Genomic DNA, 22,221 nt, shown 5'->3' on the forward strand with positions numbered 1-22,221 from the left:
CTCATGCCAAATTAAATTCAAGAACTGTTCCTCAATATAACATAATTTTTTTCACGACTTTTACTTATTTACATAATTTGATTAGAAAGTTATTTAAAAAAATGCTCTCTCTCGAAGGTACATATTTTTCCACTCGTTTAATATATAAGGACGATTCAGCTGTGTACTTCTAACGAATCGTGCGATCTTTCGGTTTCCGTGACCAATCGTCGTGTCTTTACTTGCGTGTGCGTGTGTGCGTTATTAATATAGGTTAGGTTCTTACGTCGTGTTAAATATATTTACCTACAGTTACAGTGACATTCACTAATGCCATCTACCATCAGATCCAAGTATCACTATCGTCTCTATGAGTATCTATAGACAATTAATTTGTTGTGTGTTTCTTTTTAATTCATGGCTTTCCCAACTTTGCAAAAATTATTTTCTTTCTAAAACAACATACTAATTTTCGTTAGTTTCCTTATGAAGAACTGTAAAATATATACTGAATGAGTGTTTTTGATAGTCTCAATAGCAATTTCTATAACCTATGTCGTTTTTCCCTTGAATCTAACCTAACATACTAAAATGTCTCACCAGTTTTAAGAATTAGTGGTATTAAAAGTTTCTCCGTGTAATAATAAATGTTATATGAAATAACTTTTGAAATATATTTGTTTTTGTTTGTTTGTTGTTGTTACACAAATAAAACATACTACTTTCTCAATAATATATATACAATTTATTTTACAGTAAATCAGGAATTTCTACACTTCCAAATTGAATGTATGATATAGATGTTTTCGTGACATAAGCAAGAACAAGAGTTTTATCTTTTGTAATAAGAGAATGATGTACTTCCTCTGAATCTAAATAATGTCCTGAGTTTTCTCTGAAACAAAAGGAAAATTTTTCGAAACCAAAAACAAAGGCACACGGAAAAAAAAAGTTCACGAATCTCTCGTGAACTAGTATATCACTTTTGGATGGGACACAAAATTTCAAAATTTTCATTCACTTTTGATTAGAAATGGCGAACGTCAACGAAAAACTGAAACAAAGTTAATGAATTTTTGATGAACTGTTAAGGAAGAGTAGTTCGTCAAAAGTAGAGGTACAAGTTCACGAAAAAATCGTGAACTCGCGAGTGTCAGTAGTATGCGCAGTTCGTAATGCGCATCAAATATGGCTGATCAAGCATTCATCATTCAGCCGGTGTCATCGGTGTTTACATTCGGGAAAATTCTTTGATGAAAGTTATTATTTAGAATCAGTGTTTTTTATTACTTAGTGAATATTTTTGTTTGCTAATTTCCTTTGTGAAACAAATAATTCATAAAATGAATTAAAAGTTACGATAAGGGACTTTTTCTACTTTGCACGGTCCTGAGTTTTACAGCAGACAAAGCTAATCGTTTCGTTTGTCGAAGGACAGTGTATCTAGATTTAGCCGTGGCGGTTAGTTGTTAGAAATATTATGTTATAGGGTAAAGGTACTAGGTTCGAATTCCGTGAAGCGAATTACGAATTTTAATGGCGATAAAATTGTGTATTCTGTGTATTTGGGTGCGTAATAGGCGTCAAGTTATCAAATAAAGTGAAATACTATAAAAAAGTAGTGTCTGCAAATTATTTTTTCTTGTTTTTAGCATTTTTTAAAAGTTCACGAATTTTTCGTTAACTTTGACGGAAAGTTCGGAAACCGTACTATGTTTCTAGTGAAGGAGTTGATGAAATTTTGACGAACTGTGTTTGTTGATTTTCAAGAATTTTGTGTCCCATCCAAAAGTGATATACTAGTTCACGAGAGATTCGTGAACTTTTTTTTTCCGTGCATATTTTCAAAAAGCAAGTTTTTGTAAAATGTTTCTAAAAAGGATTTAGATTGAAACATGATTTGAAAAATGTAGTGATTAATATAAAACTTGACTTTAGCTAAAATTGATCCAATTTCTAGTTAATTTTAATGACATGCGATAAATTTACCAGTCACTTATCGAAAAGTAGATTAAGTGAATCAATTAATAATCTTAATATAATGAAAAGATAAAATTCTTTTACAAAGTCTATGATAATGATACTAATAAAACACTTTTATTAAACAATCAAAAGTCCTATGTATCTTTTATAAATTAAATTATATTACTCTATAAACAAAGAGAAGGTGCGGGTATTTATTTGAAAATAGTTCTTCTTTTTCGATTTAGTAAGGCCATATGAAATTTTTTTTTGAAACCTACTAAAGCGCACTGCGCGAAAGCAACACAGAAAATTACATTTGAAGATTTTGGGTTTTTGGGTTTTTACGTTTTTCATTTACTTACATTTCAACGGTTACTTCTCTAGTCTTTGAAATGCGATTTTCTCCGTTAATAAATTAAAATTAAATAAATTGAAAAGACAAACATACCTCACGACAAGAAGCTGACTATTTGGAGGACCAGGATTCGCCTTTCTATAATTTGCATTATTCGAATAGATGTTGTAAGATACCTTGGAGTCATAGGCTTTTTTCTGTTGAGATTTTTTAACAAAAGGTTTAATCAGTTTAATTTTATCATTAACGTCAAATGAGTAAGCACTTCTTTTAATGTTTATCAAGGGTTTAATATTTTTATTCTGTCCATCAACTTTCTTTTCATTACTATGTTCATCATCAATGGTTATTGTATGTTCATCCTGTAATTTCTGTTTAAACTGCTGCCAAGATGAAGGTTCTTTCTTATTATCAATTATTGAGCCACGATTAGCATTACTTGCAGAACTTAGCAACTCCTTTGATTGGTGCGGTTTATTGTACAACCTAGGGCTAGGTAAATTTTGGCAAGGAGCGACAGGTGGATTGCAAAAGTTACTTCTATAATTAGGCGCATAAAAGTTCCGCATTAAATTGTACTTCATGAAGCTTGCAGTCACTGTTGTGGCGCTTCTATAATTGTTGTAGGCAAGAAAATTAAAGTACAGGAAACACTGAAACCTAGAAAGTCTATTAGCTCCCTGCATCACTGTATGAAAACCTCTTTGCGCGCCATTTATTTGCTGATAGGCAAATCTGTTTGCACACTGTGCATTTTGATTCCATGTTGAGTATGGTTTAGCATAGCTTTTTGGATTATTATGTTTCAGTGCATAAAGATTTCTTTTAGAAGATGTATTTTGAAAAGTATTATTACAGTTATCTGTTTTATGTACAGTTGGACATTTTATTTTTTCAAAGTAATAAACATCTCTTTTAAGTTCTATACCACGCGGTAAGTAACTTTTTAAATTTTTAGATTGTATTTTCACTGATTGAGAAGCTACATCTGGTAATTGATTTAACACATCCAATCGCGTTGCGGGTTTACAGATTTCTTCAATTTCATCATCGGAAAGACAAATTACCTGTAGACAATCGTAAATTTATGTATGTTATGTAAAATTAAATAGAATTATTACATACTCTCTAAAACTGAATCAGTAAAAATTTCACTTTTTTCGTAAGTGGACGAATTTCTCACTTATAAATAAGTTAAATTTTCACATATAATATGTTAAATTTATTTGTTACTCATCAATAAGTGAAATTTTTACATTTAATAAGTTAAATTGATTTTTCACTCATAAATAAGTGATTTTTTCACTTATTCGTTTGTCAGTGTCACTTGGCGTCATTGTTTCACATTGCGTCATTCTGAGTGTCTGTGCGTCGAAAAGTTTACCGGTTTTCGAATGAATAAATATACGCGTAATTATAAACATTTTTATATTAGTATAAGTATACTATTAAAAAAATATAAATTATTTGCACCTACAATTTAATTAAATGATAAGGATATTTCATCTGTAAATGTCTATACGTATACACAGTTTTTCATGTCTCTATAAGTTTGAGGTTATATTTTATGCTTTCTTTAAAAAAACTTTTATTTTATACTTTTTGAGTAGTAAATGCAACATTGTTAGCTCCACAGTTTCCATATTTTATATTATTATATGTTATATTGAAAAATTGATAAAGAGTTTACAGATATACAGTTTATTGTTTTGAAACAATATTATCATTATTTGTGTTACAGGATTGCTAATTTTTCTACATAAAACAGTTCACTTATTTAAAAGTGAATCTTGCACTTATTTTATAAGTGAACTGTTTTTCACTCATGTAATGTGTGAATATTCACTAATTCAGAGAGGACGACTTATAACGTTTGAAATAAGTGAATATTCACTTTCAATAAGTGAATTTTCACTGATTCAGTTTTAGAGAGTAACATTATTTTAAAACATAAATGTAAAAGATAATCAAATCTTAAACGACCGAGTAGTTTAATAATAAGAAAAATATGAACAAACGAATTTTTTGATTTTCAAAAAAGTAATTTTCATCATCTTTATGACATGATAGCCCAGTAATAAGGAGTGAATTTAAGTGGATTGGTAGTTTGGCACTTTTATGCCATTAAATTCCAAACCAATTCCATTAAGATTGCGGACAAAAGCGGAATTGGTTTGGAATTTAAGGGCATAAAAGTAAAGAAACATATTTGTAGGTTTCCTAATATTTCTTAAAACTTATGGGCACTATACTATATAGTCATAAATTAAGTAAAATTTACCTCTTGTCCTTGTTTCTTCGATGCTTGGTCAGTAGTTATAATTTCAGTCTTCTTTTTTTTATTGTGATTATTGAGATTTATTTCGTTACTGTTTTCAAGATGTTTTCTTTTTTTCGACTTTATACAATTGGGAATTACTTCAACGTCAACGTCAACGTCACCAACTAAAGAATTACTTTCAGATTTTCTTTTCGATTCCAAGTGACAAACAATATTTTCCATAACTTGATGTACACAATCGTCAATAATATTATCATTATTGCTTGAAATTTCTACTTCTTCTTGACTATATCCATCAGTGGATACATTGCCCTTTATTTTCTCGTTATCACTTACTTCTGAAGAAGTACCGAACTTTCGAAGGCCATTACTCGGCGGGATAACTACTGGTTTTAACCTGAACGACTGTCGTACGCTTGTCCCTTTAGATGACGTTAACTTATTTCCGCTATGGCGCAGAAGACGGTAACCATACCTAACAAATTGGTTATAAACTCTATAGTTGTCTAGAGAACAACCACTTTTATCTGCATTTAGTAGAATGGCATATGCCTGTTGCACAGAAAGAGGGACTTTTTCCCATAAAAGCTCTATACAATTCTGAAAAAATATATTTGAGATTTTCTTTTAAATCGATGTAATTTTCATCAAAAAATATAAACTTAAACATAATTATATACTTTTAATTTAAAATAACTCATTAATATGAATTCTAAAATTTAATGCCTGGCGCATTATCTTAAGTTTCTCCACCTGCTCCACATCATCAACATAACATATTTTTTATTTTAATTTATATGTCTCACCATTTCAAGTAATGATAATGCTTCTTCAGGATTCAAATAAAGTATCGAGTTCACTTCGAATCCAAAGTTTGCCCATACCTGCCCTGCTCTTTTTAATACTTGTACTTTCCTTTCATTAGGTAGCCATTCTCCAAAAGCTATTTGTGACTTTCTTTCAACCCTCTCTATAGCCAATAAATCACTTCTATATTGCAGATCTTTCTCAATTTTTTTAGATTCTAACCACGTACACTTGGGTTCAAAAAGTTTTTTTCCAGTTTTTGGAAGGAGTTGTGAATATCTCTCATATTCATCTACAGTATTACAGCGTATTCCTTTATTCAGTAAAAGCTGTTCAGCCCTGATAATAATATACGTAGATTAAAATACATTATTAAATTAAAGGCTATTAAAGTTAATAAATATTTTCAAAGAATTTCATAGATATAATGGGGACCAGTAAAATTGACTTAAATATGCCGAACATGTCCCATGCGTCGGCGTCGGCGTCGGTTTAGTCGGGTATTATTATATTTTAATTTTGGACATTAAAGTTACAAATTATATTATTCAACGTACCGTAAAAAGTTTTGAGAGTAAATCTCGATATTTCCCTTCATCATAGATTATTCAATCATATAAATTTGATTTAGTTACATGTCCTTTTTCTCCTATTCTGGCTGTCACTACTGGGAGAGCCAAATTTGTTTTGGCGCTGCAAAAGTAACCTATTTATGTCACAAGGGCCATGAACTTTTATATAGATAAATCCAACACATTAGAGAAATCCTTGAAAGTTGAAATGAACTTGCATTGTCACCTACAGAATATTTCATTTTTAAATTTATAATAAACGATTATTGTTTTTAAATTAAGAACCGGGATGTATGGATACTTGCAACATTATAGTATAGGGGAGACTGGGAGCTAATTGATCATTTCAATTTATTTAAAGGTGATAAGTTAAAATAATTTCAATTTACATTCAAATTAATGTGCTTGGTCTCCTGCAAGTTTGTCCACATTTCAGGTCATATAACATTGAAAGATATTTTTCTTCAAAAAGGTCGAAACGGAATTTGTAAGTAGGGGAGAGTGGGGCAAAATGGGGTACCTTTTTGAAATTGGCTGTTTACAGAGAACCAAACGAATAAATCGATTCAGCTAAACTTCACAATCATTTTTTGCCCCACCCGTAGGGCAAAATGGGGTGGCATCAAATAACTATACAAAACATTGAATATTTTTTCAAAATTCATTAAATTCTTGTTGTATGAGATTATAAATACAAACAAAAAGTAGGATTCTTTATTACTATGGAAAAACAAGTAATATTTATTAGAATTTAACAAAAAAACATGGATATTGCAAAATATCGATATATCGATAATGAAACATCGATATGAATGCTTCGAAACAAAAATATCGATTCTTTTGCAGGAAACCTTTAAATATGAATAATATAATGTTTTTAAATAGTTTTAATGAAGCGGCGTAGCTTCCGGCATGCCCCACACTTAGGTACCCCATTCTGCCCCACACTGCATATTAAAACAGAATGCAATATTTCCAAGTTATTGTAAACAATTAAACAATCTATTCTATTGGAAATTACTCTAGAATAAGTACTGAAAAAGATCCAACACTTGCCAAATTAAATGCATTATCCTAAAATGTTTAGTAAGCACTTTAATTTTGAAAAAAATTCATATTTTTTTTGCTTAAAACTTAAAAGTTGTATAACTTTCAAAAAAAAAATTTCCTTCGAGTGTCTTCATAATTAATAACAGTTTCTTATCAACATGAATGATATATGTCGAGGATAAAAAAATTAAAAGTACCTATCATGGAAAAACAGAGGTACCCCATTTGACCCGCCTACCCCATTTTGCCCCACTCTCCCCTACTATCTTCTCCTTCAAGATTCATTTTGAAAAATCTGTAACTTGCTCTGAGTTATTGTCGTTTGAAGTATTTAGTTTGGTATATTTGTCAATATTCGTACCTTATATTAAGGGAAATCTGATAAAGTTTAAAAAATAAAGCACAAAAAAAGAACAAATATGAAAATTTTTAATTATTTCAAATTTTTATCATTGACGATTAAAAAATTTAAATCGAAATTGAAACATTAAAAATGTCAGACCCAATATGGCGAACATTTTTTCAAAAATTTCCTCGGATTTTTTTTTAATACAGACAAACCTCTCTACGGCGGACTTCTATAAGGCGGAAACTCGCCAGGTAGAAGTAGAAGGGATTATATCAGTGAGAGTTGTGACTGTGTGAGTGCCATGAAATTCAGGGCCGAAAAGTTTCGAATTGTAATTTTTATACGGATGTTTTTTTATTTAAATTATTTAATTTATATTTATTTTATTATTTTTGCTTATTTTGTGATATATTTTATATAATATAAAAAATAAACATAAAAAATGATAAAATAAATAAAAAAACAAATCAAAGTAATTTTTAAAAAAATAATTATATTTAAAATTCAATTATTTTCAATACAATTTTAATAAACTTTAAACATCAAATATTTAAAATTACCTATTGACAGACACGATTATTTTAAAAAGTTAAAAAAATTCTTTGTATAATTCAATTACTTTCAAAATTTTCAATTATAACTATTAAAGAAACTCCATTATTTTAAAAAAGTTTAAAGATATTCTTCAAAAGAATTTACTTAGGATTTTTATAAATTTTAATTAAATTTTTTGCGAGCATTCGATTATTTTCATAAATAATAAATTTCTGCGAAGGAATTCAATTATTCTCAAATTTGTTGACAAAATTCTTTGCATGAATTCAATAATTTTTAATACATATTTTTAAATAAGGTTATTAATAAATTATCATAACTTCTATTTCATATTTAAAGATCATATGATTTAAAATGGTTGATACCTACATCCCTGAACGTTCACTCACTAATAGCATATTAACGAACCTCTCTACGGCGGAATCGTCTAATTGCTTTCCGCCGTAGAGAGGTTTGCCTGTATTACGAATGTTGACATCATTTAAATACAGATACAGATTTTTCCTAGTTTGACCTCAAATATGGTCAAAAACAGGATTTTTGCACTCTTAGGTTAGAATATCTAGAAAGCTTGAAGTGCTGGGTCACGTCAAAAAGCTTCGGGAAACCATCTTCCAGTTCTTGGTTCTGAGATGGCCCAAAATTATGTAAGGGTTTCTAGGAGAAGGGTGGGTTTTGAAAATCTCTACATGACCTTACGTCGGGGGAAGGGGGGGGGGTCAAGGCCATTATTACGTAATATTTTACTAAAAGTCGAAATTCGCCCGGGAGCGAATTTAAATACTTAAGTAATTAAGGACTTTTAATAAACAAATATATGATAGAATTATTTATCGTATAGGATTAAAATTAACAAACCATTGGATTCATAGGCGCATAATGGATAAAAAATATACCTGTTTTTGTTGCTTTAAATTTGCAATTCTTTAAACAAATTAATAAACATTTAACAATTTTTAAAAACTGTTGATGCCAATCGATTCTGTGTAAAAAATTAAGGAATTTTTGTTAAATATGGTGTTTCATTCCAAGGGTAAAGAAATTAAAATTAAATTAATAAGTCAAAGAACATTGTAACATGTAAATTATTTAAGAAATTATGTTAATTTTAATAAAACAAGATAAACTAAACATTTTTTTTTTATTTTTCTAAAAAATTATTTTTTGTTAATTTTTTTCCTAATTGCGGACGCAGAAGTTAATAAAAAATTCTTTTTATAATGTTAAATTAATTTTGATTAAATATATAAAAAATTAAATAAAATACGTTTATAATTTAATAACAAATTAATGTATTTATTCAATATAAGGAACAAAAACATTTACGAACTTTTGTTTTATGTTCAACACTTTCAATTAAAAATAAATAACAGTTCTTTATTTTTAATTGAAAGTGTTGATTATTTAAAATTATTAAGTTATTTTTTATTAATTCCTTAAATAAATAAATGTGCACATTATATATTTCTTAGATTATTGTTGGTATTAAAGTTCTAATTAAAATATTATTTAATAATACAAATGAAATGAAATTAAAGGCCAAAGTACCGGGACTATGAGCTATAGATATGGATTTTCACAAATTTTGTTAATTGACATTGACAATAAACTCATATAAAATATTAATGTAATTAATATTAGAAAGTTTTTAATAAAAAATACCGTGAAAACATAAAATATTATTAATTGTTTCCAACAAATGTAATTCTAACCTTAAATTTTGATTGACGTATTTTAACTGTTGAAATGAAGTTCCTGTTCTACAGATGTAAATAATTATATGTTACCTTAAAAATCATTTAGTAATTCGCTAATTTTACTGATTAACAAAGTAAAATGTTTAAATATTATTTTAATTGTCACTAATAATAACGATAATACCACAATCCACAATTTCTCTTCTATTCATAAAGGCCAACGCACAATTGCTTCGCGAACACAAAGAAAGCATAAGGCAGAAAAGAACAACGATATATTTGTGTCCTTTTCTATCTTATTCCTTAAATCGAACAAAATAATGCATTTTCAAGCTATTGTAGAAACAACACCTTTTGTAGAGGTGTGAACGCGATTTCCACATAAGGGTGCGTTTCTACTTCTGTCGGTAGAAAATAAAAATTGTCCGAAAAATGGCGAAATCTCGTTCAGGGTGCGATCTTATGTGAGCAGAATACGTCGACCGAAAGCAGAAAATCACGAGAGTGAAAAGAACAACAATATCTACCTATCTCTATCGCACTCATGATTTTCTGTTTTCGGTCGACGTATTCTGCTGTGATTGCACCCTCACACGTCACACCTAGCTGTAAAGGTGTTTCTACAATAGCTTGCAAATGCATTTGTCTTGTTTGCTTCAAAATAATTGGATATTCTGCATATAAATTAACAACAATAATTTATTTTAAATTAAACTAATTTAAAGTAAACTGAGGGTGGAGTCCCATGACAGCGTTTTGTGTTGCGTCGTAATGGGAGAGAAAAAGACGCAAATATACGTTTGCTGCATTCTCTCTCATTACAACGCAACGCAAAAATATAAATGCGGAGATGAATCTAGAGGGAGTCTCACTAACCCAGGCCCAGCCCTGACTAGACCAGATCTGTTTATTGCGTTTATTGGCGTGGGACCGGTTTATAACCTTTCCATTCAGTCTTTTATGTTTTCAGTGATATTATAATTATAAAATATATTACATTAAAATGTTTGTAGAAACTCGAAATAATTCAGAATTAACAGATGCAGAGGCGGAATTATATGATCGGCAAATACGTCTTTGGGGACTTGAGTCACAAAAGCGGTAACTAATTTATCTTTTTAGTATTTCTCTTCTTGAATTTATATCAATATTATAATAAGTTTTAAACATATCTTTTTTAAAATTAAAGAATACTTATATTGTTTTTATTAGAATTTAAAAAGTTTTAAGTACCGTGTGCACATTTGGTTCATTCAACACAATTCTTTCGTTAAGGAATCGTTTTTGCATATGAATCTAATTGATTGTCCTATATGTTTAAAAAAATAAACCGTTATTTTAATTCCGCTTCTTAACGAATATGCCTAAATTTCCAAAATTTATGTTTTTACCTTTAAACTACCCCGGTCTGACAACGCTATTTTTTGTTTATATAGTAATTTTAAAGTTTGCAAAGACAGCTGTTGTTTGTATTTTTTATTCTTTAACATGGCAGAGTCAATTCCTATAATATTTTCTTTCAATTTTTTTTGTAAGGTAAATGCTTTAGTTATCGTCACTGCCTTAATTACCATTAATTCAGCTGAAAATGAAAAGAAAGAACAAATATTTTTAATGATGGTATTCTTAATTTAATACATTTAAATAATATTTATTATCATATAATTAATTGAACCGCTATACAGAAAATATTTATAATATTGAATTTAACGAATCTAAAATTTTTAAGTAATTGTTACTTAACAGATTTTCATAAAATATCAATATCAAGCTACTGAAAAGCTCAAATTTCCGCTGTACTTTAAAAAAAGTTATAATAGAAGATCGCTGAAGCAAAAGTCCAAGTCTAAAGATTAACCAATGTAAAGGCAAAGTTTTTAATTTTGCACAAAAAACCGTCGAAGATAGGTACATAAGTATAATGTATTTATTTTCTAGCTTGCGGGCTGCTAAAATTCTGTTGATTGGACTAAATGGTTTCGGCGCAGAAGTAGCAAAGAATATAATACTTGCTGGCGTGAAATCTATAACATTTCTGGATCATAGATCTGTCAGCCAGATAGATAAGTGTTCTCAATTTCTAGTGTCCGCAAATCAAGTTGGAGAGAATGTAAGTCATTATAATTTTTTGAAAATATTATACCTTAATAACTTAAGAAAAAACTAAGGAGAGTTACAATTATTATAAAAAATCGGTTTTGATGCGCCGACAGTTCGAATGTCGAAAATTCGACATTCGAACTAGGCGACTGAAATGTCGAATTTTAAAATTCGACATTTTAGCGTTCCAAAACAGCTCTAGTTATAATTGTATTTTTTAGAAATTATTAAAATTTATAAATTTAACTCATTTTCCGTAAACATTTTTATTTTCCTGTAGAAAAAATTTGTCAGGGAAAATAATTTTAATGTCAGTAAATTGTCAGGGAAATTGATAAACTGAAACTTGTGGCCACCCTGCTAGAGCATTGAATCAAAAGCAAGTCCATTTAATAATTTTGTTTTTGTACAAAATCCAGATAGCTTTTTACCTTTTAACTTGTTTCCCTCACCTAATTCTGAATTTATGTTCATACATAGGTACGTATTTCAAAATAAATTTCCATTTAGTTTTCTGTTTTAATTTTCGTCAACTATTTCAAAACAGAAATTCAATTTTTAACTTGTTTTGAAAATAATGGGATCCGCGATGTTTTTCGATAAAATCTGTTAGAAGGTTAAAAAATTGTCAAAAATTGTCAGCTTCCAAATCAGTTTTTCAACTTTCCATCTAATGTGTTGACTGAGTTAATATGGTTCAAGGACCAAACAAGATGTCCAAAACCAAAACTTTTCGACGGTAGTGTAATATTCTGAAAATGTTTAACTTTTTAGAGAGCTGAAGCTTCATTACAAAGAGCACAAAACTTGAATCCTATGGTTTTAGTTACTGCTGACACAAGTAAAGTTGACGATAAACCCGATGAGTTTTTCGAGACTTTTGATGTAGTATGTGCTTCCGAGTGCACTTTGACTCAAATTAAGCGCTTGAATAAATTGGCTAGGAAGCAAAATACTAAGTTCTTTGTTGGAGATGTTTGGGGCACATTTGGATATACATTCGCTGACTTAGGAACACACGAATTTGTTGAGTGAGTAAAAAATCAGTATACAAAAATAAAACTTGATTTCTATATGGATCCAGGATGAGAAGAGCTTAAGAACATTAAGCTTTTTCATGTAAATATAATTTTATTTTTATATTTTCTGTCAGCATAATTCGCATGGTTTGAGGTTTAAAATCTGACAGATTTTATCCTTCTTTAAGGTTTCAGTTAATGAATTTTTTCTGTTTCCTTTTTTAATTGGAACTTTTTTCTCAAAATATAAGTCATAGAATAGAACCTGTAAAAAAGTACACCTGAACTTTAAACTAATGTATAGATAACTACATTTTTTACTTTAAATTTAGTAATTTAATTACGGAGGATTAGCATTTAGTGATGCTCTCTTGGATCTGGCAGGCGACCGATTTTTATTTTATTATCTGATTTCCAGAGATATTGTGCAAAAGAAGAGAGTACATGTTCCAGAAGGAGGTGATTCTAGTATTAAAGACAAATTCGAAAGTGTCACCACAACTGTTAAAAAAGTTTCAAACTATGTACCCTTTGAAAATATTCTAAATGTCAAACAATTGCCAAAAGAAGACAAAGTTTACTACTTGCTGCAAAGTAAGTCATATTTGCGGACTAGTTTAAATCCAAGTATAAAGTATTTATTAAAGAATGTATAAAATATTTGCAGTACTGCTGAATTATCGTGAGAAACATGGCAGCGATCCTACTTCGCGAAATACGTCTTTAAATCCTCTTAAAGAAGAATCTGAAGCTGTTATTGAAACATACCAACTTGGAGACTCATTAAAGTCATTGTTAGAGTAAGTATGTTGCAGTAAAATAAGTGAAATAAGTAATACACATCTTTTACGAAATGACAATGACTTACGATTTTATTTACTTATTTATTAATAAATATATCGTTTTAAATAGACTTGATAATTGTTTCTTTTAAATGAAATATTTGTTTACAGAGGAAATTTGTACGCACAAGTTAGTCCAGTCTGTGCTATTCTTGGAGGTGTTATGGGACAAGAAATAATTAAGACTGTCTCTCAAAAAGAAAGTCCTCATGATAATTTATTTTTATTTAATCCTGATACTATGTGTGGAAAGATTCTCAACCTTGGACGATAATGTACTTTTAGGATTTCGTCATTTTTTCTTACTTTTCATCTTAAAGTGAAAAATACTTGCTAAGTCACAATCAGTTTATTTTGTTTCATATTTGTTTTCATTGTCAGAAATTTGCGCAATAATTTAAGCTGATTTTTTGTAAAGTATAAAGATTTACAATAAATTCTTTTCTGTACATTTTTTGCTTTAGAATTTTTTTTATTTTCAAAATAGAACCTTTACCCAATCAACATTTAATTATTCTACTGAAGAATAAAAAATAACCTGAAGCATCTGTTCTAGTGAAATAGTTGCAAGTCAGCAAATTAAGGAAAAAATTTGAAAAATATTATGGACTGAATTAACAGAATTACATTAAAAAGCGCTTAGGTTTGTTTGATCTTAATTGAATCCTATTTTAAAGAAGTAGAGAGTAATAATGTTCAACCTTGGCTCAAATTTCATATTTTGCAATAAAACTATAATAGGGGTCAATAAAAAGTTTCTTTTCATGTTTTTTTCTTCTTCACTTTCATTCTAAGTATGATTTGAAATGAATAAATAATTACAGTGATAGTAAACCATCCTGCATGTAAGCAGTTTCATTGACAACGCAATCTATTTCAAACCAATTGTACATCTCATCTGCTATCTGTCGAAATTAGAAAATATATTAACGTTTTGTAATTAATTTTTATATAGTTGTATTTCTAAGGTTGTAAAGTATCAAAATATACAAAAATTTATTCTATTCATGTTAGAGTTCAGTAAAGAATTTTTCCGAATTTCCTAATTTTGTTGTAAACAGTAAATATTAAATCAATCTACCAAAGATTTTATTAAAAGTTTTTATTTTTCAGAAGAATGTTACTATTGATTTGAATGGATATATTTTTATTGAATAAATTGAAATTACTAACAATTACTATTTGCAAAATGAAACAAATGTAAAGAGTATTTGTTTAAAATGCAGTTTAATAAAGAAGTAAAACTTTGTAATTAATTTTTTTAAGGAGTGATATTTTGTTTATTTAATGAACTTGAGTGCATAGTATAACAATTTTTGAAATGCATCTATGTTCATATTATAAGTATGTACGCTTAAAATAATTTCTCTTTTATCCCTTATATCGATAAACATTATGAACATAATATCCATAAATAAGTATAAATAAATGTACATTTTTAGGGTATTACCTATTGTATATATATATATATTATTGTAATCAAGAATAACCGATGCTGAAACGAAACTAAATTAAAAATTACTTTCGGTTTACTTTTTTTTATGATGCAGTAGGTCATTTCAACCCGAATCCAAAGACAAATGCTTTATCGATAGTAGTCTTTTGATTCCCCACATAAAACACATACAAACAGAATTGATTCCATTTCATCACCACTACGTAATTGTGCATCAGATGAAGCGAAAATGTGCCTACAGTTTGATTCTACAGGTATTTTATACGATGACAAATTCTCAATGATCTTATCGATTTCACGTGCTTCCGAATCGTTAATCTTCATTTTTTTATTACACTTTTTTTTCTTTTTTATATTTTTAACTTCGCTTGCCTGACCTACTGTTGTTTGCTCCTGAGACGGCGGAAAACTGGAACTATCAACTGTAAAATTTTATAATATTGGATCATTTAACCGATGGGAGTAATTATTTTTTGTCTAGATACTCACGTACAAGTAGGTAAAGAGTCATTATTTTCGTCTTGTTGTTCCTGATTTAAATTCGTGATTAAATTGTTAAGAGAATCAATCTCCATTTGCCGAATATTGTTTTTTAAATTATTACAATTCTTATCCGCAATATTAGTTGTCGGCATTGATGATAATGTATCCAATGATTGGTTCTTGGTGCGTTTAATTGATTTCTTTTGAGCCTGTGTTTTCTTTATTGTCAACTTCTTCTCTGGGTCAATTTTTTTTAACTTTTTCTCTAAAAGCATCTTCTTTTTTTCCTTAGAATTAGTTTTTAACGAGTCCAACTGATTTTTTACTTTATTATTTTCTGTTTCAAAGTCTTTGGACAATGTGTCTTTTTCACCTAATTGTTCGTTAGGTGGTACTTTTGAATCATTTATTGCCTCAATTGTAGTATTATTGCATTTTACATTTACATTCTCACACTTCTCCTCAGACATTTTATCTTCTTGTTGTTTAGCAAAATGTGAAATTAAAAAATATTTATTAAAAATGTCGAAGCAATCTTGTATTGTTATTGATTGCATGCAAATATATTATCGAAAAACGAAAAAAACGAAAAAACGGAACATACAAGTGAAAGTACAATACACCACTGAATTAAACATAAAGAAATTGTATATTTTTATACATGACAAGAATACGTATAAAAATACGTCAAACATTATATTATACATTAAATTGTTAATATACTATTTAAGGTATCACATTGGCAAAACACTTTTCTATCATATGTCCAAAGGAAATGTTAGTCTAAACCCACTTCATCTTCCAGAGTCTTCACTTGTTCACCAAGTGCACAGATGTCACATGTCCAAAGAAATTGCAATGTGCAATGTGCAATTCAACTCTCTAGAGCTATCACTTGTCTGAGAGTTAACACTTGTCCATTATATATAAAGTTGTCACATGCTCAAAATGATTGTAAGGGAAAATTTACTATCAATTTTTAATATTCTATCAATTTTATTTTATTTCTAATTTTGAAACATTATAAATTAAAAATAAAATTTGGCATTTGTATATTATATAAGAATTAGAATTATGCTTTCAAATAATCATAAATATTTTAGCCTGTAGGTGTGCTTCTAAAAAATAGCTAAGTTTGTAATCGTTCACGATCAAATATGGAGTAATAATTATTGTAATATTTTCTTCAATTCTAATCGCACATTATTCATCTGCTCAAAAGCATTAAAAAAAATTTGAAAAATTCAAATCGAGTTATCGCCGTAAAAAAGATTTAAAAAAATATACATATTTTTCATTATTTTAAAATAATGAGTAACGCTACTTTCAACAACTAACATTTCTTTTTAATTAAGAACACATTGTCTTTCTCTCCATTAATACATTTTACAATATGTAAACTATAATTCACTATCGTTTGGGATTGTTTCGACCTATGTCAAAAAGTTATATCCATAAGAAATGAAATTGATACCTAGAGTAACACGGTAAACATGAATAAATCGACCGGTTCTGTTGATTCACGCATATAAAAATGTAAAGTTGATGAATTCATGAATTGTGCTATTTAATTGCTACATTATTGCTGAACGTTTAAATGCAAAACCTTTTCGTCTGCTTTTAGTATCAACCAAAAATTGTGCTTGTTTTTTAATAAAACTTCTTGATGCAATTTCATCCTCATCTTCTGACAGTTGTACTTGCGGTACTACTAAAGCTGAAGTATTGTAAAATAATGGAAACAGCTGTTCTCCTTCTTGTCTGTCCTTCACAGAAGAATTTTCCTTTTCATTTGGCACATCTTCTTGCTATCAAAATATTATTTTATTAAAATTAATAAATGACAATGTTCAGAAAGGACAGTGCGACACTATATGATAATGTTGGTTTACAATTTCATAAAGTTTATAAAAATAAATTTTGTTTATACAGGATCTAATGCACGGACACATACTTGAAGTTGTAAATGATTTTGAATGTAAAGTTTCAAGGGAATTTCCACGGTTCCAATTTCTGCAAATGATCTAGTACAAGATCTTGTGCATTTTCAAGTACATGATTATTTACATGGAAATATACATGATCTTATACGTGTTATTGCATATGGATTTTTAACTAGCGTCACCTTCCTCCTTCTGCGCTTCTTCAGGACATCATTCTGCCAATACTTGGGTAAGACAGTCCAAGTCGTTCGATCCATAGAATTACCTTCTACCGTTCATTTTGGGGTACGTATTTAGTTTTTATTTGTCAATTTATAATCATAAAGTAATTAGAAACATCGAAGAAGACGTCTCTCCGGAGAATTGCCATTTTTTTAAATGCGAAAAAAATGAAAAAAACTAAAACGGCATACATGCTACATAAAAAGGATCAAATTCAAGAAATTTACAATAACTGGGTGTTTTCATCAATTTTCTTAAAATCGGAAATGGAATAAAGAAAAGTGTTCCAATTCTTCTGGATTTACCATAATTAGTGCGTTATATTTCAAGTCGAAGTGCCTGATGGATGTCTTATAAAATAATTAAAATTTAAAACGTACCTTATTAATAACAGTTGGTTCCTTGACAAAATGACCTTGGATAGCTGGAGAAATATTTATTTGATTTTCAATAATATCTTTTACTTTCTGCAGATATTCTATTGGACTTGTCAACTGTTTTAAACTGTCCGATATTAAGAAATTCTGTGAAATTATAAAAAAGTTTCTAAATTATTCCTTCACTTAAGAGCGTGAATCTTGAAAACTCCCAAAATCACACGAAAAGAACGGATAAAATTTTTTTAAACAAATTGAATTTGTAGTTGACAAAAGTCAACCACGATAAAATTTTTAAGCCAATAATTGTGCTAAATTCGTTTCTTTTTCGAATTACATTTTTAATAATAAAAAACAGTGCTTTCCATAAATATTTGTTACTTACTGGTATTTTAGTGTACAGTTTCCTAAATCTGACAAAAATTATTCTAGTCATATCTTGAATGTTTCTATTTTTCTGTATAATTATTCTTTGGCGTACTTTCTCATTTCCAGCAAGTTCCAATATGTTTATAAGTTCTTCGTTTCTTCTAAAAAAGTGAAAATTGCAATTTTAATTTTTAATTTATTGCGACATAGCACTACTCTCAACAACATTAGCTATTGTATTTCTAAATACAAGAAGATTCAAACCAAAAATATTAAAAAAGTTACTTTTCAAAATTTACAATTTCTAAAACTTTTTATAACTCTGGATATCATTAAAACAAAATTTTCATTAATAGCTTAAATATGTGGCTTAAATACTATATAATTATAAAGAATGAAAAAATATTTATTGATGACACAACATTTTTTTAAAGATATTGAGAAAAATCCAAAAGGACTCAACCTACTTAAGTTATGACAGAAAATGAAACAGTGAAAATGTATATGAAACCGTATATAGTTAGGTACGAAAAATTTATCTATTATTATAACTCTTCCATTGTTGAATATTAAATTGTCAATCGTATAAAAAATGCTTATCGGTTTCTATTATTAATGAGTAGGTGCATTAATTAATTCTACGATATTAGAATTGTTATTAACTCACTGGTTTGTATCTTCAGCATCGGCAAATTTTTTTATTTCTACTTCAGTTGATAAAACTTGTCGTTTGTTCTCCAGTAATATCTTTTCACCTTCTGTTTCGGAGCGTATATTTTGTAGCTTTTGTTTTAAACTGCGTTGTTTGAAAAACTGATTCAATACATCCTTCTTTTCAGTAACTTCTGCAGCATTCTGAAGATTGACGATTGCTTTTCTTAATTTAATTGCAAGAGGCACAGATACTTTTTCATCATATATTTCCTGAGCCTTATATGCATCACAATTGTCTTCAGATGCAAGAAGAACTGTAGGATAGATGGCTCGTTCTATTCGATCAAATTCCAGTTTTCTATCATCCACCTTTTTTCTGAAGAAAAAAGTATTACTCTTATACGAAAGCATTCACATGAATTTTAATGTAAAAGAATTGCATTAAAAAGAAATATTTTTTATGGTGTACTGTCTCATTAAGTACATAATTATTTTCATTCTCTATTTATTTCCAATCAACAATTTTCATACTAAAAATGTTGTTATAATATTTTTGAAGTATTAAAAATTATTCGATTATATTATTATTTTGATGTAACGTTCAAAAGCCTTATGCATACCTGTAAGATATTATAATTTTATCCCAGTCATTGCTAATGATCATTGTAGAAGATTCTTGTGTATCTAATATATTTTTTGTGTAATCTCGTAGATAAAGTGCCCCTGCTTTTGCTTCCTACAAGTTATTCGTTATTCGATCAGTATGATCAGTATCAGTATGACATGCAGAATTATAATTATTCTTCGGAGTCGGACATGATTGTCCGAAGAAGGCATATATAGACTTACTTCGAGACGTGTGACTTCGTCTGCAATATCCGAGTTGTTTTCTTCCAGCTTACAAAGAGAAGAATTGTAGCAAGCAGCATCCAGGTTTAAACTCACACGAACACTCTTGTACTTTTTGTTAATAGTGTCTGCTTCCATTTGCATAATATTTAAGCATTGCAACTGATTTTCCAAGTTTACGATTTTCTAAATCAAAAATTACAATAATGCAAAAGTTTCAATAACTAATTCTGAATGAATTATTATTTATTGCATATTATAAATGTTTGAAAACTATTAAATATTACCTGCTTAATAGCAAATCCTAATTCTTTCCACGCATGTTTAAGTTTCTTGTTCTTTACTTTTTTATATGAATTTAAAATTTTACATAAAGTATTCTTCTTCTGAAAAATTATAGTTGACTATTTATTAATGACAACTTTTATTTAATATTTATACCCTATCGTCAGCTATGTAAATGCGCCATAAAATTGTGCATGTCGGATGAAAAATATATTTTATTACCTTTTCTTTATTCCATATCAGATAATCAATCTTTTTCCTTAATCGAAGAATAGACTCATCATGCTTTTCCTTCTCATAATTTGTGATAATTTTTTTTGAATCTGTAGGATTAATATTATTTAAGATACTGTTGCATTCAGTGTTCTGATCCACCTGGAAGAAAAGAATTAAGTTGTAAAGTATGTTATAGTAGAACCATGATTTGAGAAAAATGACCTCTACACTGGAAAAAAATTTTCGTAAAACAGCTGTCCATTGATGGTCACTCGTTGCTAAAAATACTTGAGACTGGAAATTAAACTCAACTGTTTTCTAATGAAAAAAGTACTTTGGACCAAAATGGTAAAATTTGCTTCCTTTGGGTCCAAAGAGGTCCTTGTCGTGGAGCAAAAATGGTACATATTTTCAATATCAATAAGTAGAGTTGTAAAAATAAGCAATTTATAATAATTAAAGCTGAAAATTCATTTTGTTTTTAGAATATCGTCAAGTCAATTCAGTGGAATACAATAGATATGTAGAATAGAATTCAACTTTTTAAATTCTCGTAAAAGTATTTTTAACTGGGTAAGGTTGTTTCTGCAACCTTACCCTTAATAACGCAAACTTATTAGAATAAGTTTCACTAATTATTCGTCTTTTCCTGCATAACATTATTTAAAAGAAATAACATTACGTTAAAATTCTTTGGTTCTGCTTGAAGAATCTTATTTTCTTTCTTTAGAACAACAATTTTTTGTATATTCTCTTTGTTCCTCGAATTGCAATCTTCGAACCACGATTTTCGTTGACCCTCTGAAATTTAAAGTGTAGATGTAAGCGTATAATATCCTTAAGAAAATTTAATATATATTAACTATCAGTATAGAAAATAATGACTGTTAGATTAAAATTAAATTGTGCTAATTACTTCGATTTAAATTTTTGTACAACATTTTCTGTTTTACATACTTTTGGAAAAATATTAAAAATATTTCTCGTGATTACACAACATGTGTGTGTGTGCTCACGTTTTTATTAAATTTTCGTACAAATAGTCACTTGAACATATTTAAAGAATATTTTTTTATTTATGTTAAGAATATACTTGAAAAGAAATATAATTTTGTTTTATTTTATAAGAATATACTATTGTTGAATGTCTATTATTGCCATTAAAGTGAGAAACTACACGCGTGCTTTAGTGCGCATTAATTTAGCTGTTTTTATAGAATGAAACTATTAAAGAAAACATTAATCTATGTACAATTAAATATCACTTTTTTCAGAATAATAATTTGTAATAATTCTGCATACGTTACAAATAGTTTGGTAATAGAGACAATTAAAAACCTATAACCTGTTCTTATTACCTATATATAATTAGAAATTATTCTGCAACATATATAAATTGTTACTAAATACTTAACAAATTTCTATCAGAAACTAAAGATCACTTAAAGATATTATCCTATGCTTTACATTTTTGGTTGACAAATAAGTTAACGAATAGGAATAATAATAATAATAGATAGGAAGAGTTTTATACACACCAGATAAATGAATTTTTTTTTTAATTTCTAGAATTCTCTTATGTAAAGCATTGAGCCTTTCATCTTGAGCAGAAAATATTTTCTTTTCTGACATTATGACAGCCTGAAATCATTGACGACCAGAGAGTATAACGATTTAATAACTGCATCGTTGTCCAGGTGACCGATGGCATTTTAAAATCGGTTAAACATATTTTTTTCTCATTCTTTATAAAAAAATATTAAATTCGTATTTTTTTATTTTTCCATATTTCCCAA

General features: G+C 28.5%; 3 protein-coding genes across 4 annotated transcripts; 1 reads left to right on the top strand and 2 right to left on the bottom strand.

The window, feature by feature from the left end:
• Nucleotides 1-701: 701 nt before the first annotated feature.
• Nucleotides 702-9,845, bottom strand: LOC122507444. Of its 2 annotated transcripts, none has more exons than XM_043620155.1 (6): nt 9,626-9,845; nt 5,945-6,185; nt 5,387-5,726; nt 4,581-5,180; nt 2,393-3,366; nt 702-874 (listed from the first exon to the last, which is right to left on the bottom strand). In XM_043620155.1, the coding sequence occupies exons 2-6, from the start codon at nt 5,986-5,988 to the stop codon at nt 730-732; spliced, it is 2,103 nt and encodes a 700-aa protein (XP_043476090.1). In that variant the 5' UTR covers nt 5,989-6,185; nt 9,626-9,845; the 3' UTR covers nt 702-729. The 2 variants fall into 2 exon arrangements, with proteins under 2 accessions (XP_043476090.1, XP_043476091.1); XM_043620156.1 differs by having other exon boundaries at nt 9,701-9,838.
• Nucleotides 9,846-10,503: 658 nt separating this feature from the next.
• Nucleotides 10,504-14,022, top strand: LOC122507387 (SUMO-activating enzyme subunit 1). The gene is made up of 6 exons (XM_043620061.1): nt 10,504-10,711; nt 11,549-11,720; nt 12,485-12,741; nt 13,148-13,323; nt 13,397-13,529; nt 13,683-14,022. Exons 1-6 carry the CDS (start codon nt 10,614-10,616, stop codon nt 13,843-13,845), a joined length of 999 nt encoding a protein of 332 aa, XP_043475996.1. The 5' UTR covers nt 10,504-10,613; the 3' UTR covers nt 13,846-14,022.
• A 2,523-nt stretch (nt 14,023-16,545) lies between these two features.
• LOC122507452 lies at nt 16,546-22,221 on the bottom strand. Its single transcript, XM_043620166.1, has 10 exons — nt 21,964-22,221; nt 21,108-21,226; nt 20,432-20,584; nt 20,212-20,310; nt 19,925-20,110; nt 19,696-19,811; nt 19,089-19,451; nt 18,438-18,582; nt 18,056-18,199; nt 16,546-17,318 (listed from the first exon to the last, which is right to left on the bottom strand). The coding sequence occupies exons 1-10, from the start codon at nt 22,055-22,057 to the stop codon at nt 17,085-17,087; spliced, it is 1,653 nt and encodes a 550-aa protein (XP_043476101.1). The 5' UTR covers nt 22,058-22,221; the 3' UTR covers nt 16,546-17,084.

The sequence above is a fragment of the Leptopilina heterotoma genome, unplaced genomic scaffold (genome assembly GCF_015476425.1).
Source record: "Leptopilina heterotoma isolate Lh14 unplaced genomic scaffold, ASM1547642v1 Lhet_47, whole genome shotgun sequence".
Lineage (NCBI taxonomy): Eukaryota > Metazoa > Arthropoda > Insecta > Hymenoptera > Figitidae > Leptopilina > Leptopilina heterotoma.

Excerpts from the sequence above, each read along its gene's own strand:
- LOC122507444 (XM_043620155.1), bottom strand. The coding sequence starts at position 5,988 with ATGATGAAGGGAAATATCGAGATTTACTCTCAAAACTTTTTACG. Across the intron at positions 3,367-4,580 it reads CGAAGAAACAAGGACAAGAG|GTAATTTGTCTTTCCGATGA; the intron begins GTAAATTTTACT and ends GATTGTCTACAG. Across the intron at positions 875-2,392 it reads AGTCAGCTTCTTGTCGTGAG|AGAAAACTCAGGACATTATT; the intron begins GTATGTTTGTCT and ends CTTTTGTTTCAG.
- LOC122507387 (XM_043620061.1), top strand. The coding sequence starts at position 10,614 with ATGTTTGTAGAAACTCGAAATAATTCAGAATTAACAGATGCAGAGGCG. Across the intron at positions 10,712-11,548 it reads GGACTTGAGTCACAAAAGCG|CTTGCGGGCTGCTAAAATTC; the intron begins GTAACTAATTTA and ends TTTATTTTCTAG. Across the intron at positions 11,721-12,484 it reads CAAATCAAGTTGGAGAGAAT|AGAGCTGAAGCTTCATTACA; the intron begins GTAAGTCATTAT and ends TTAACTTTTTAG.
- LOC122507452 (XM_043620166.1), bottom strand. The coding sequence starts at position 22,057 with ATGTCAGAAAAGAAAATATTTTCTGCTCAAGATGAAAGGCTCAATGCT. Across the intron at positions 20,311-20,431 it reads TGATATGGAATAAAGAAAAG|AAGAAGAATACTTTATGTAA; the intron begins GTAATAAAATAT and ends ATAATTTTTCAG. Across the intron at positions 18,583-19,088 it reads GATGCTGAAGATACAAACCA|AAGAAACGAAGAACTTATAA; the intron begins GTGAGTTAATAA and ends TCACTTTTTTAG.